Source organism: Heloderma suspectum, chromosome 3 (genome assembly GCF_057233095.1).
Source record: "Heloderma suspectum isolate Gila_16-S chromosome 3, 16-S_ref, whole genome shotgun sequence".
Lineage (NCBI taxonomy): Eukaryota > Metazoa > Chordata > Lepidosauria > Squamata > Helodermatidae > Heloderma > Heloderma suspectum.
In genome coordinates this window covers 327,645,573-327,660,780 of record NC_139460.1, presented here as the reverse complement: position 1 = coordinate 327,660,780, position 15,208 = coordinate 327,645,573, and the positions used below count along the sequence as shown (strand labels likewise).

The 15,208-nt window shown below is 46.9% G+C and overlaps 1 protein-coding gene across 6 annotated transcripts in view; it reads left to right on the top strand.

Annotated features, from left to right (window-relative positions):
- CLDN1 (claudin 1) overlaps positions 1 to 12,592 on the top strand; it is a 42,399-nt gene extending 29,807 nt beyond the window's left edge. The window contains exons 2-5 of one of the 6 annotated variants that reach the window (XR_014789674.1): positions 5,322 to 5,486; positions 6,756 to 6,840; positions 10,506 to 11,809; positions 11,982 to 12,592. Coding sequence is in view for 3 of the 6 variants with exons in the window: in XM_084847807.1 (XP_084703933.1) it covers positions 5,322 to 5,486; positions 6,756 to 6,840; positions 10,506 to 10,668 (413 nt within the window). In the remaining 3 variants the exon portion in view is untranslated. Of the gene's footprint in view, positions 1 to 5,321; positions 5,487 to 6,755; positions 6,841 to 10,505 lie in introns of all 6 variants that reach the window. The other 5 variants (XR_014789675.1, XR_014789676.1, XM_084847807.1 and 2 more) reach the window with 5 other exon arrangements.
- Positions 12,593 to 15,208: the final 2,616 nt, after the last annotated feature.

Here is a 15,208-nt window from a genome sequence, read left to right as displayed (position 1 = left end):
CACCTTGCTTTTTTAAAACAAATGTTCAAGGTGGAATATGGGGGGGGGGGCTGCTGTTGAAAAATGATGACACAAAGATGATGACAATGATGAGTACATTTGCATCTCCTTCTTCCAAGAACTTTTGAGGGGCAGCAATAGTTTTCCCATGCACTAATGCAATGGGGGTACATGGAACTACACCTGAAGTTCTCTGGACTGGCCTTTGTCTTTGGAACTTAACAATTTAAAGCCAACATCCTGAATGAAAAACAAAAGAAACTTTTTACGAGATGAAACTTGTAATCCAAACAAGCCCAGGTGGTCCTTTTGCAGGCAAAACAGAAGAAGAGACCAGAGATGTTCTGGGAAAGGGGGTGGGGCTACAAGGAATTAGGAGATCAGTTCTGTTTTGCTTTTTAAAAAACTGCATGGGACACTCCACCCTTTGCACCACCTAATTCTAGACATGTTTGCTCCTCGAGTACAGTGGGACTCAGCATCTTGAAAGGACTGCAGCTTTACTTTGCAAAGGAGCTCTTTGTAATTGGCAGGTGCAATCCCAGAATGTTTCACCACTGGAAGCAAGTAGGTGTGATCTGAGAGGTGTGCCTCAACATCCCCCAAGAAATTTCAAGGGACCCTCAGGGGCACATCTTTCAGGTGGTGCCTGGAGCCCTAAAGATACTGTCGTCCGTTCCCCCGCCGCCCCAAGTCATGTCTTGGGTTTCCTGTATGGTTGGGCTGACCCTGTACCCAGGGTCAGGAAGACAATTCTGTCAATACAGCCATGTCAAAATAATGATTAGACTACATGAGAGGCTAACAAGGAACTATGGGTCTTTCTGATGCTCTTTGTTACATGCATTTTTTTGTTGTTTTTTTTAAATGAGGGATAAAAAGCTGGAGAGAAATTTTGTTTTAAGAAGGCAGTTCCTGGTTGGTGGGGAAACCGTCAGATCCATGTCCATCAAAGTCCTAAAGTTGGTCCATACACCACTGAAAGCACGGGTGGGCCAACTTAGGACTCGAATGGTATCTTCTTTTTTTACTGGAGTTCCTGTCGCCCATGGTCTACCCCATGTCTATCCCTTGGCCTGAAAGAATCAACGTGGTTATTACAGTGAAAGTCCCATGGACATTTCTCCCACTGCAATTTTCGGCTGAGGAAGATAAGAACCAGCTTCATCCATGGTGCTCTCGTTAGATCAGATATGACATGATGGCAGTACTGTAGGATGTGAATTGTATTTCTCAATACAGGAACAGTCCAAGGCAATAGGTATTACTCAAAGCCCCAAGAATGTCTTTGAGCAAAGAGGTGATGGTATCATCTGTCTCTGGGAGCCTTTACCTCAACTTTTCCTATCTCATTTATGTCACATGTTGACTCAGCAATCAGTATTCTGGAGTCAGAGGGATCCTGGGTGAGAGGATCAAGGTGGTGGTGAACGCCTCCCTTGAGGAGGGAGTGATGCCATCAGCCCTCAAGGAGGCAGTGATAAGACCGCTCTTAAAGAAGCCCTCCTTGGATCCTCAAGTTCTGAACAACTTTCGCCCAGTCTCAAATCTGCCATTTTTGGGCAAGGTGATTGAGCGGGTGGTGGCGGTGCAGTTGAAGGCACACTTGGAAGAAACTGATTATCTAGACCCATTTCAGTTGGGCTTCAGGCTTGGGCATGGGACAGAAACAGCCTTGGTCGCCTTGGTAGATGATATGAGGAGGGCTCTGGATAGGGGTGAATGCTCCTTCCTTGTTCTCCTCGACCTCTCAGCGGCTTTTGATACCGTTGACCACGGTATCCTCCTGGACCGCCTGGAGGGGTTGGGCATTGGAGACACCGTATTGCGGTGGTTCCGGTCCTTCCTCTCCGGCAGGTACCAGAGGGTAGCACTGGGACAGGAGGTTTCGGACCCATGGCCACTTACTTGTGGGGTGCCACAGGGTTCCATCCTCTCCCCAATGCTATTTAACATCTATGTGAAGCCGCTGGGGGCTATCATCAGGAGGTTTGGGGTGCAGTGTCATCAATATGCGGATGACATGCAGCTCTACCTCTCGTTCAAATCTTCACCAAGGTTGGCCGTAGAATCCCTGTCCAAATGTCTGGAGACGGTGAGTGGCTGGATGGGGAGGAATAAGCTGAAGCTGAACCCTGACAAGACCGAGGTACTTTTGGTGGGAGACAAGAGGGGGCTGGGGGATGTTGACCTGGTGTTGAATGGGGTACGGCTACCCTTGAAAGACCAGGTCCGCAGCCTGGGGGTCATTTTGGACTCCCAGCTGTCCATGGAGGCTCAGGTGTCAGCTGTGAGCCGGACAGCGCTGTATCAACTCCATCTGATACGGCGGCTGCGCCCCTTCCTTCCCAACCATCTGCTCCCATCGGTAGTACATGCCCCGGTCTCCTCTCGTTTAGACTACTGTAATGCGCTCTACGTGGGGTTACCCTTGAAGACTGTTCGGAAGCTGCAGCTGGTACAGAACGCAGTGGCTCGCCTGATTAAAGGCAGCCACCGGCGAGATCACATCACTCCAGTGCTGCAGGAGTTGCACTGGTTACCAGTTGTTTTCCGGGCCAAATTCAAGGTGTTGGTTTTGACCTTTAAAACCCTATATGGTTCCGGCCCAGCCTATCTTAAGACGTTATGAGGTTAGATGGACCGAAGGTCTGATGCAGGATAGGCAGCTCCATAGCATCAAAATCCAATAAATAAACCACATTTTATAGGTACAAAAGTTTGCTTCATAACTGTATGAAAAGTTTAGAATAAATCTACTCTATGCATTGCCTCTCCCCCAAGTGACCAGACAGGCCACTTAACAAGATCAGCCTCGCATGGCCTTCTCTCTGTCCCATCAGCCAGGACAGCTAGACTGGTGGGGACGAGGGAGAGGGCCTTTTCTGTGGTGGCCCCCACTCTGTGGAACTCTCTCCCTAGGGAACTCCATCATGCCCCCTCTTTAATGAGCTTCCGTCGTGCATTAAAAACGTGGTTGTTCAGGCAGGCATTTGGGGTGGGTTAGGGTATTTTAGAAAATGTTTTTATGGTAGAATGTTATTGTTTTAAACTGTTTTATTGTATGTTGTACATCGCCAAGAGTGGCTGGGTGACCAGCCAGATGGGCGATTAATAAATTAAATAAATAAATAAATAAATAAATCCTTCTTTCTCAAGACATCTTGTGTTTGATTCAAGTGCACCCAGGCCCTAACTATGCCATAATTACGTGGAAAGGGAGTTGCATTTTAACAGATACTCATCCCTGGAGTTTCTTGCAAAAGGGCTAGCTATTAAAACAGCCCTTATATAAGTGAGTGAAGTATTTATTGAGATATATAACTCTTCCTAACCCTTAGGCTCTGGGTGGGTAACAATGCTGTCGGATCACATGAACAGCAAAATCCTACACAGGTCTACTTGGCAGTCAGTCCCACTGAGTTCAATGGGGCCTCTTCCCAGGTTAGTGGGTACTGGAAACCAGCTGTAGGCTGTGATTCACCTGGTGTATGTCACTTCCTTGGAAGTGATCCATTGAAACTAATGGGCCTTATTTCCAAGTAAATGTGCTCAACATTGAAATGTCAATGTCACAACAGTCAACCTTCTTCCCATTTTAAAGATGGAGAAACTGAATCACAGTAGTGTTTGCAAGAGGAAAACCCAGAACTGCTGTGGAGCAGGTCATTCTCTCCCAGCATTAGATCTCCCTCTGCATATGCCCCCCCCCCCCACTGATGGACATCTGAGCCCATACTTTATCTTTCCTGGCTGTCATATATTTTGGTGGATGCTGGGCACGATTCCTTTTTAAAAAATTGTTACTTTTAGAATTGTGTTTGTTTATGTTGTAAGCCATCTTGGAAGCCTCTGGATCAAAAGGCAGGGTAGAAATGTTTTCAGTAAAACAAATAAATCAAGAATGATCTACCTCAAGGGGTTGTTGTAAGTATTACAAAAAAGCACCTTGAACACTCAAAAGCACTGTCTCAATGTTCAGTAGGCACACCATAGAAACACCTCCAAAAAGGTGCCATTGGTGACAGTACCAATGATTTCATCCTTAACTGTAGCAGGAGACAGGAAATTCCTGCTCTGTGGTGCCATGACCCAGTTTTCTGAATGCTCCGACTTGGGTTGCCATTATGAGTCACCATGCTCTGACGCAGCCCAGGGTTCAAAAATCCTTTAGGGGGGAATGAGTCAGAACCTGTACATAGATCTCAGCATTTGGTTACCCACACTAAGATCCCCTGAGAGGAAAAGATATGGTGGGGACCGTACCAGGCGAATAATGGTGGTGTGGATGGGCCCCCTTAGGACTATTCCCTAAAGTGAGAATCCTGACTTCTTCAACAGGGCTTTTTCCACAGGGGCCCCGCACCTCTGGAATGGGTTGCCATCAGAGGTCTGACAGTTCCCGTTACTGCAGGCTTTTAGAGAGGCCTTGAAGACTTCACTCTGGCCTCTGTTTTACTGGATTGTTCTGGATTATAACTGCAGTTGTGTTGTAGGTTTTCCAGTGGAGGCTTGTGCTCCAATGCCAGTGGGGTGGTGAATCTGTTCTGGGTTTCAGTCAGAACCAGTCAGAACTCGAAAGGAGCTCTCCAAGGTGTTAGAAATGCTAATTTATATATATGCAAATTTAGAAATAATTGCTAAGTTTTATTTAAATTTCACAGGAGGCAAAGCCGGCCAATTAATTTCTCACCCAGTTAATCTCAAATAAAATACCCAGATCATTCCAAACCAATAGAAAAAGGGGGTTTCAACACTGTCTCAGCCAGATGTTTTATTGCTGTTGTTGTTGTTTTGTTGTTTTTATGACTTTTTGCTGTCTTATGACTTATCTTTTATTATATGGTATTTTATTGCAGTAGGCCTCATGCCCTGAAAGGCGGCCTAGAAATGTTTCAATAAATAAATAATGAAACCAGGCAGGGCAGCCTTCCCCGGCCTACTGCCCTCCAGACGAGTTGGACTACAACTCCCATCATTGCCAGCCAACTGGAGGTGATGGGAGTTGTAGTCCAGCACATCTGGAGGGGGCCAGGTGTGGGAAGGCTGATGTAGGGTATCTCCTGTCTTGTTTGCCCTAGTGACAGGGAAATGCACTCGTTCTTCCAAGGACTGTGGCTTAGTAGCTGAGCACAGACTTTAAACCCAGAAGATTCCAGGTTCAATCCCAGACATCCCTGGTTAAAAGGATCCGGTAGACAGAAGATGAGAGACACTGCCGTTTTTCCACCTGAGACCCTGGAGAGCTACTGACAGCAGTGTAGACAATGCTGGGCTGGGTGGTCCAATGGTCTGACTCAGTTGCATGTCTTCTTTTGCAGGCGACCTGCAGGCGACCCGGGCCTTGATGGTGGCCAGCATCCTCTTAGGTCTCATTGGCTCCTTTGTCGCCATGATCGGAATGAAATGCATGAAGTGCATGGAGGATGATGAGGTCAAGAAGATGAGGATGGCCGTCTTTGGGGGCATCATCTTCCTTGTCTCAGGTTAAGAACATCTCTTTTTCTTTTGGGGTGGGGACTATATCTACCAGCACTGTTTCAAGCCTGGAAGTTTTGTGTTCTTATGGGAACTTGGGTGAGGAGGAAGGAAAGAGAGGGAAGAGCTACAAGTGTGCAAGTGGGCTAGTGTGAGCCACTGACCCAGGCGTTGACTCCTAGGAAGTGGGGTCACAAGAGGCCAAACCTTTGGCGGGCTTGGGGCCGATCAATAGGAAGGTCCAGGGGGTGGTCCGAGGGCAGATGATATGGCAACCTGGTGAAGCTAAAGCAGCTCTGGGTCTGGTCGGTGCCTAGAGGGGAGATTGCCTGTGGACCCCAAGCACCTTGAGCTCCAAGGTGGAAGGTAGGCCAGGCATAAAAGTAAGAAATAATGGCTTTGTCAGGAGACAACGGAAGAGGAGAAGGCTTGCAATGCAAATCTAGGTCAGCCTCCCTCAACCTTGCGACCTTCAGATGTGCTGGACTACAATTTCCATCATCCCCAGCCAGATTGCCCATGGATTATGGGAGGTGCAGTCCAACACATCTGGAGGGCACCAGGTCAGAGAAGGCTGGTCTAGGTAATTGGAAGAAGCAGCTCTTCCTGGATGACTGTTGCAGGCAGAAGCAAAAAGGATAGCTTGGCAAACCGTCCCCCACTTTCCTTCCTCACCAGTGGGTCCAATAGTGGCAGGCAAACTCCCAAGGCTCTGCCCCCTTTCTGTCCTCACTTGCAAAGGGGAAGTGCACAAGTGTGGAAGGAAATTTGCTCTGACTTCCTGCTAGGGCTGCTGGGGGGTGGGAGCGGGGAGGAGAGAAACACACCCATGGCCTCTTTCTTCTGCTGCTAGAGCTTTAGTTTGAAACATGGGACGGTGAGGAGAATAAAGAGGAAGAGAGCATTTAAAAGGTAAAAAGGAAGGGGGGAAGGAAGCCACCACCACTAAGCACCCCTGAAAGCAAGAAGTACCAGTATCCACAGCAACTCCCATTTGGAAATAATAAAAATGACCTCCAAACAGAGCTGTAAATTGTGGGGAGTGGGTAGGCGTCTTGTCCCAGTCTAACTGAATTCATGTCAGCACCTCCTAGGGCTCCTTTTGAGTGTGGTTGCTCCTCACTCAGTGCTATGGGTGCAATGTGACCCAAAAACCAAGTCCCAGATGCTCAGAGCCATCTGCTGTCATGAGCCCACGATTCAGTTCATGTCTGCGAGACCTGGGCCCGTACTTTGAAGTTCAACTCACTCATATCCCTTCATCTCTCCACCTACAGGGTTTGCTGCCTTGGTGGCCACATCTTGGTATGGACACCGTGTTGCTCAGGACTTCTTCAACCCTTATACACCAGTCAACACCAGGTAAATGGTGATTTTATGCAGCAGCATGGGACTGAAGGTGTGGGTTAGTTCCAGAATCCATGAGACAAAAAGTTGTCCCTTGGACCACACGTATAAAATGGAAGGCAAATTTGTTTATACTGTGTTTTGGCCTGGAACATCCCTGCTAATGAGAGATAATCTTCCACAAAAAAATGGCTCAGAACCAAAGATTTGGGTGGGCAGTTTACTAGGGCAAACCCCTGAAAATCGGGGATTATATATATATATGTGCATTATTTACCTATCAGTACTGAACATGATTATATTATTGGGGGAGAGGCAATGCATAGAGTAGATTTATTCTAAACTTTTCATACAGTTATGAAGCAAACTTTTGTACCTATAAAAATGTGGTTTATTTATTGGATTTTGATGCTATGGAGCTGCCTATCCTGCATCAGACCTTCGGTCCATCTAACCTCATAACATCTCTTCTGATTGGCAGTGGCCCTCCGGGGTTTCAGACAGGAATCTCTCCTAGATCTATCTGGAGATCCTGCCAGAGACCGAACCTGGCATCTTCTGCATACAAAGCTATGTGCTCTACCACTGAGCTATAGCCCTTTTCTAGTTTGGAAGGGAATGTCTTATCTTTTTCTTCTTTTTCACTGCTTTGTCTCCTGGGGGCCTTTGTGCGCTCCCTCCAGTGCCAGAAGCAGTGAGCCTATGTGCACCACTTGCGGGGGAATGTGGGCGGGAGGGTGCTGTTGCGCTCATGCCCTGCTTGTGAGTTCCGGGTCGACAGCTGGTTGGCCACTGTGTGAACAGAATGCTGGACTAGATGGACCCTGGTTCTGATCCAGCAGGGATCTTCTTGTGTTCCTATGTTCTTATGAAACTGTACCAACACGACTTACCTGATGTAACCCAATTAAGTGTTCAATGTATCTACCTTCCTTCCTCCACCCTGGGGCTCCTTTTGAACATCCGCCCGTCAGGAGAGACTTGTTAGCCGCCACGAGCACCACTTCCTTGGTGGAAAGTTTGGGTATAAATCAACTCAACTCAATAAATCAATCATCCATAACTGTGTGACTCAGCAGCATGCAGCTTGCTTATTAAATAGTAACTGATTCTGACTCTGATACTGGAAGGATTTCCCCTTGGCATTGACACTGGGGTTCGGCTGGTAGTAGTACCATAGGAGAATTTCCCAAGCTTTTGTCATACATGCCTAATCATTTGTGATCAGGGAGGTTAAGTTGATGATTCAGACAGGTGTCGTGCGATAGAATCATACCACCTGCCTTTTAAGGCATGCAAGTTGCATTGCAGGATCGGAACGTTTGTTGAGATGGTTACGGAGGCTGCGAATGGCAATCATATTATATAAAGATTCTGGCAGGGGTGTTGCTAGGTGCTGAAAAGATCTGGGGCCCAGGCCCATGGGACAGAAATCTGCATAATATTTGCTTATGCTAATTTATATATGCAAATTCAGAAATAATTACTATGTTTTATTTAAATTTCACAGGAGGTAAAGCCAGCCAATTTATTTCTCACCCAATTAATCTCAAATAAAATACCCAGATCATTCCAAACCAATAGAAAAAGGGGTCCCCCCCCCAAGCTTAATTGCCAAGGATGGGAAGATTTTGGGGGGAGATGTTGAATCATGTAAGGAGAGCTGCAATCCCTCTTGAAAACTGTCACCTGTCTGGCAACTATGCTTGGAAAAAAACCCTTTTTCCATTGGTACCAATGGACACTCAGGACTCTAGAATTGGGGCCTCAGGTAACAGATTCGGGGCTGGGGTCTAGCAACCAGGGATGGCAGAGAATTCTGCCACGGACGCCATTGAGGCTGGTTTCTTTTGCATCCGGCCTCCGGAGTCCGTGGTGGAATGGGTCCACCTACCTCCGCCTCCTGCTGGACCCACGCGGAGCTGGATCCTCCTCGCCGGCCGGCTCCGTACAGCAAGCAATACGGCCGCCATTGCCATGCCGTATCGCTGAGCACTCACTTTAGGAAGGGATCTGGATGCAAATGGCATCTGCTACGCCATTTGCGTCCCAATTTTTTCACGCAATAGGCTACGCATTTGTATTTACATAAATATTTGCATAGCCTATCGCGTGAAAAAATAGGGATGCAAATGGCATAGTGGACGCCATTTGCGTCCGGATCCCTTCCTGCAGTGAGTGCTCAGCGATACAGCACGGCAATGGCGGCCATATCATTTGCTGTACCGAGCTGGCCGGCGAGGAGGATCTGGCTCTGCGTGGGTCCGGCAGGAAGCGGAGGTAGGTGGACCCATTCCGCCATGGACTCTGGAGGCTGGATTCAAAAGAATCCAGCCTCAATGGAGTCAGTGGCAGAATTCTCTGCCATCCCTAGGAATAGGTACATCTGCAGTGTGTGACTATTATCATTCTGCATTATCCACTTCCCTGTCCCCACCTTTACAGGTTGCCAATGTGTGCAACAGCAGATGTGTTTTGACAAAACACCATGCAAAAGGAGAACTTCATCTAACCACATAATTGCACAAGGATTCCTTTTTGCACTGTGATTTAACCAATGCTCATATGCACTGGTGACCTGTATGGAAACAAACAAACAAAAATACATACAGAAAACTGTGGCAAACTGTGCATGAACAGAGCCTGAATGAAGTCCAGGTATCAAAGCCCACCAAAAGGAAGAAGAACAGATTCCAAAGACATCAGTGCCACTCAGTGAAAGACTAGATTACGTAACTTGGTTGGAACCCTTAAAGCCAGGGAGAAATTTGAATGGAGAAAAGTATATGTAAGCAACATCATGTGGCTTCAGCTTTACATTTATTTTAACCTTCCTTGAACCTTCAGGATATTTGAGATATCAGTCTAAAAAAATGAAGTTAATTCTCCTAGAAACCCAGAACAATGGGTTATTTGAGCTTTGTCAGGGGGAGGAACTTCCATACCAATTAAACCTTTCTCCTCATTAAGCGTTCTTACATGCTGCATCTATATTAATTTTAGCAGTTGATTGTCAGGAATAACTGGCTATTTAAATTCCAAAATCCATAACAGTGTAATACCTTTATTAGGCCAACCAAAAGATCACCCAAAATGTGCAAGCTTTTGAGATCTCCAGACATTTTCATCAGGCAAGATGTTACAAAAGGCGGTGGGAGGGGAATAGAGGAGGAAGAAATTGTGACAATGGTAAAGTCATAGTATCTGCATGTTCAGAGTCTGCAGACATGCCAATGAGGCTCTGCAAGTCATGTGATGGTTACAGAGGTTGGGCCTGGAGCTGCCGCTAGGGTTTCTTGCTGGTAGCAAGAAAGGAGGAAATGTTGGATCCCCGATTTTTTAAAATATAAACCAGCTGTTACTCAGAAGTGTTTCCATCCTGAGCAAAGCATATAGGCGACCTTTACTTTGTTGTGGAAATTTTAATTAATTATTATTAAGTACACCAGTAGCTGGGGAACATGAGCACGAGGGTGCTGTTGCACTCATGTCCTGCTTGTGGGTTTCCCATGGGTAGCTTATTGGCCACTGCGTGAACAGAATGCTGGACTGGATGGACCCTTGGTCAGAACCAGCATCAGGGCTCTTCTTATGTTCTTATTTGCTCTTGTTATGAATGATTTCAATGATTAGCTGCTGCTGTTCATGATTAATTGCTTTCCCCTTCCCCCTTCTCCCAGATTTGAATTTGGACAAGCTCTCTTCATTGGTTGGGCAGCTGCATCTCTGACCATCTTGGGTGGGGCCTTCCTTTGCTGCTCTTGTCCCCGAAGAGAAACCTCCTACCCACCAACTCGGCCATACCCAAAGAGCACTCCCTCGGCTGGGAAAGATTATGTATAATATGGAAAGGAGATGGAGAAACAACCTTGGCATTCAAGAACCCAAAGGGACACTGCCTCACCACTGTCCTTCCGGGAGCAAAGTGCACAACTTTGGCACATTGCTCTCCATTCCATAAAATAAATGTGTATATTTATATGATACAGATATATGTATAACCATTTCTGTTCCTGGATGGGCAGTTCTTCCTTGCCCTCCCATCAGATGAGGAACTCCCGCCACAAACATGTAGATAGCCACAATGGAATGGCAATAAAGCAGCCAGACTTAGGGAAAATGTGTATATCTCCCTTCACTGGGAGTAGAAAAGTGACAGCCACCCAAATGTGTTCGTTTTTTCTCTGTCTGTTCTCTTAATGTGTCTTGGCAGTTGTGCGTGGCTCAGCCCTCTGCTTCCACTGTACCCATCACCTGGTCCTTTTGTATATATTTCTATATCAAGTCAGCCATAGATACCAGCGTAGCACAGGAGACTAAATGATCAAAGTTCTTGAAGAAAAGTCTGCTTGAACAAACTTTTTGAATGTATGAATGTATTGGACTTTCCATTTGTTCCCCTCCCTCCTGTAGGCACAGAAAATAGGAAACAGTGAATAATCAAGCACAGGGCCATGTGATTCTGCCCTCTGTTCAGAGTGGGTGGGAGTGTTTGAACTTCCCCAAGATACATGGCTAAGGAGATCCCATTCCACAGCTCAGCGTAGCCCTAGCTGCCAGGGATGGCCCAAGTCAATTTGCTGCTTGAGGTGAAGAACAAGATGGCACCTACATGCAGGAGGATGGCTGGGGGCACCACTGTTCTCCCAGCATCTGTCTCCTGTGGCAGCCGTCACATTCTGCCTAATGGTAGGGCCGGTCCTGCCTGATGCCGAGAAAATTTACTGGAGGCCAGGAATCTAACTTTGTTTGAGCTAGGATCTAGGTTGAAATTTTATCTCTACAAGGGTCTCAGTCCCTGAATGGCCATTGGAACATGGTTAGCCTAACTCCCCCAGATCTGTAGAATGGGAATATCGTGAGACATCAAATAGGATGGAGAAATGGGCTTGCCTGCCCTGAAGGGCCATAAACTGCAACTCCTAAACTTGATCTGCACAGTATGCAGTTGGTCCTGGGAGATATACTAGTAAACCCACACAGTGTGGAGGTTGGTAACTCTGATTATGGTGGGGCTGTGAATCCATTCTGGGTTTCAGTCAGAACCAGCCAGAATTCTAAAGGAGCTTTCCAAGGTGCTGAACCTATTTTGGTATTATGGTTACATGCCTTGGATACCTCCTTTAGAGTTACGGATGGTTCTGGCTGAAACCCAGAATGGATTCACAGCCCCACCAAAATCGGAACCACCAGCCTCCATTTCCCCCACACACCCGCGTAATTGTTTATATATCATAAAGTTGAGTTACATGGTTATTGAGGATTGCCAAAATGGAGAGAGCTATGTCCAGTTTCCCAGTGACGGTATTGCCGTGTTATCCACCCTCCTGAGTCACAAAACTATGTCACTAATGCAGGTGTGGACATCTCGGGCTTGAATCTCCATAAAGCTCACTGGGTGGCTGTGATTAAGGCTGCAATCCTATGCACACTTACTTGGGAGTAGGCTTCATTGACATCACTGGGCCTTGCTCCTGGGTAAACATGCCCAGGATCAGGTTGCATGCCACTTCTCTCTTCATCAAAGCCTGTCTGCCTGTTTTGTGAATAGTTTGCAATATCTGCACCTGGCCATCTGTATTAATTGGCTAAACCTCAGGGCTGCGGGGGGAAGACTTTTCTATGAGCATGTTGTGTAAAGTGTTAACTGTTTTCAATAAATGTAACCTTTTTCTTTTCTTTTTTTTAAGAAAACCTGTCTCCATTTTGTTACTTGTGTTTTATACTTGTGCCTGAAGAGGGAATAAAAAAATCAAACTTTGTTGGAAAATGGCTGTTTTAATGGGTTCCTGGTTACTGCAATGAAGTTGGACTGAACAACAACACTACAACTCTGGATCTGCAGTAAATTAGGAAAGACAAAAGAAGGATCTTCCCAGAAGTCATAGTTCCGTTCTGTGCTGGTCAGACCTCGCCTCGAGTACTGCATCCGGTTCTGGACACCACACTTTGAGAAGGATTCAGATAAATCAGAACGAGTTCAGAGATGGGCAACACAGAGGATCAGGAGCCTAGTAGAAACTAAGGGCATTTCTACACCAGCCTAAAATCCTGCACTTAAAACGGTGCTTTCTGCTTCCGTTTTAAATGCAGATCACCACTGACTCCCTTTACACACGCTTCCTTCCCTCCCTCCCCTTCTCCCCATACCTGAGTCTTCCATTATCTTTCACTGATCTCGCTCCTCCTCTTCCCGCTTTAACTCTTTTCACGGAGGAAACTGAAGCAGAACACAACAGGGTAACTTGATAGGTCGTGATCTGCAATCTATTTAAAAACAGAACAAAGAGCATTTAGTGCAGGAGGGTCACCACAGGGTCACGGTGTCATGTAAAGAGCCTGCAAACTTCCGTAAAGGAGCCATCTCAATCGCAGGATAAGTCCTACGATGAAAGACTGAAGGAGTTTAGCCTTGAGAAGAGAAGACTGAGGGGGGGATACGATAGCACATTCATTCATTCATTCATTCATTTCATTTCTATACCAATAGCAGACGCTCTTTTCAAGTGCTTAAAGGGTTGTCCCACAGAAGAGACGCAACCTATTCTCCATCATCGAAGACTGGAAGACACAAAATAGTGGGCTGAAGTTACGGGAAGGCAGATTTTGGTTGAACTTCAGGAAAAACGTCCTGATGGTCAGAGCAGTCAGACAGACCATGGAACCAACTGCCTAGGGAGATGGAGGGCTCTCCATCACTGGAGGTCTCCAAGCAGGGACTAGACAGTCAGGGATGCTTTAAACTGGACTCCCGCACTGAACAGGGGATTGAACTCGATGGCCTTCATGGCCAACTCCAGGATTCTATAATTCTAGGAAGCCTAATCGACTTACGGGATTTTCTTCCTCACAACATGGTGCTGTGATAGCCATTAGTTTAGGTGGCTTTAAAAGAGGATTAGACAAAATCATGGAAGATGGGTCTATCAGTGCTTATCAATTCATTAATTCATTAATTATTCATCAGATGTGGGGCCAGTTTGCATGATACAACAGCCCATCGTGGGTTAATTTACCCATGAGGAGCTGTGGCTTGTGCTGGCCACCACTGTGAATATTCAAGCCCTGCTTGACAGTTGCTGTGGCTTGCTGTGTCTTCTCAACCTATGCAGCAGGGGTTATTTAAGGGTTAAACAACCCTCACATAACCCTAAAACAGACCATGGGTTATGCGAGGGTTGTTTAACCTTCAAATAATGCCTGCTGCCCAGATTCTGATAACACAACAAGCAACGGCATCCCCAGCTGGGGTGTGTTCATTCATAATTCTGGATGGCACACACTCCAGCACCCCAAGGGTGAATTAGCCCATGGTGGGCTGTCGTGATGTCCAGACCAGGTCATGGTGATAGTTAAATGGAACGTCCAGGTTTAACGACAACATATAACTAAGTAGCAGTTGTGTTTCAGGTGGGGGGGGGGGCGGAGAGAGACAACCAGTGAGGGAAGGCAGTTTCTGTGTGTGGGAATCTCATCTGGCCAGCGTTGGGGTGAGGTTCTGGATGGGATGGGCCCTTGATTTGATCCAGCAGGGATCTGGTCTTCCTAATTCTGATTCGTGCAATGTGCTGTAGTTGGAATAAAGGATGCAGTTCTGTTCAGACTTCACCCAGTTCCTGACTCTGAGGAAAGATCTTCTGAGGGAAAGACGTACAACAGGGGTGCAGAACCTCTCTCAGCCTGAGGGCTGAACTACAGCTTGGAGAATTACATCTTACAAGTAAAACTTGTACAAGAATTACAAGTCGAACTTTTAGAGTAGGCAGAAAAACGGCGCAAAAGCTGGGAAACCGCTGAACCACCCGTGGTTGGGGGAAGGGGTGGAGCCAGGGGAAGGGGGCGTTGCCTTCGGAGGAACCTTCGGAAGCCAGACTGGGAGCACCCCCAACCTACGTGGATCCATTACCGCCTCTAACCACATCTAAACAGGAATGTTAGAATTTGTAAAATCCATGGGGTTTGCCGGACCAAACTCGGTAGAGAAAGAAATCTGGGTGTGTGGCGACATATGAAGAAGGCCTCTCTGAGAGCCTCCCACACTCTAACCCAGAACCAAGTGTACGGGAAGGAGATTTGGGGTGGAGGATTGTGGGAAGGCCCCCTTTTGCCCAGGCTGTTGTGCACCGTTCCTCTCCATGCAGTTCGTCCCTCTCCACCACCCCTGTGTCACTGCCACAGCTTGCTCTGCCTCCCTTCCAGGATGCTGTGAAAGGCACAGAAGGAAAATGAAATGAAGCAAGCAAGCATGCAGGCAGCAATCTGCATTCTGGACAGCCCACCGGAGGCTGGCGGTGAATCTGCTCCGGGTTTCAGCCAGAACCAGTCAGGACTCTAAAGGAGCCATCCAAAGTGTGACGCCCCTGATATTTCAGGGGAAATTTCA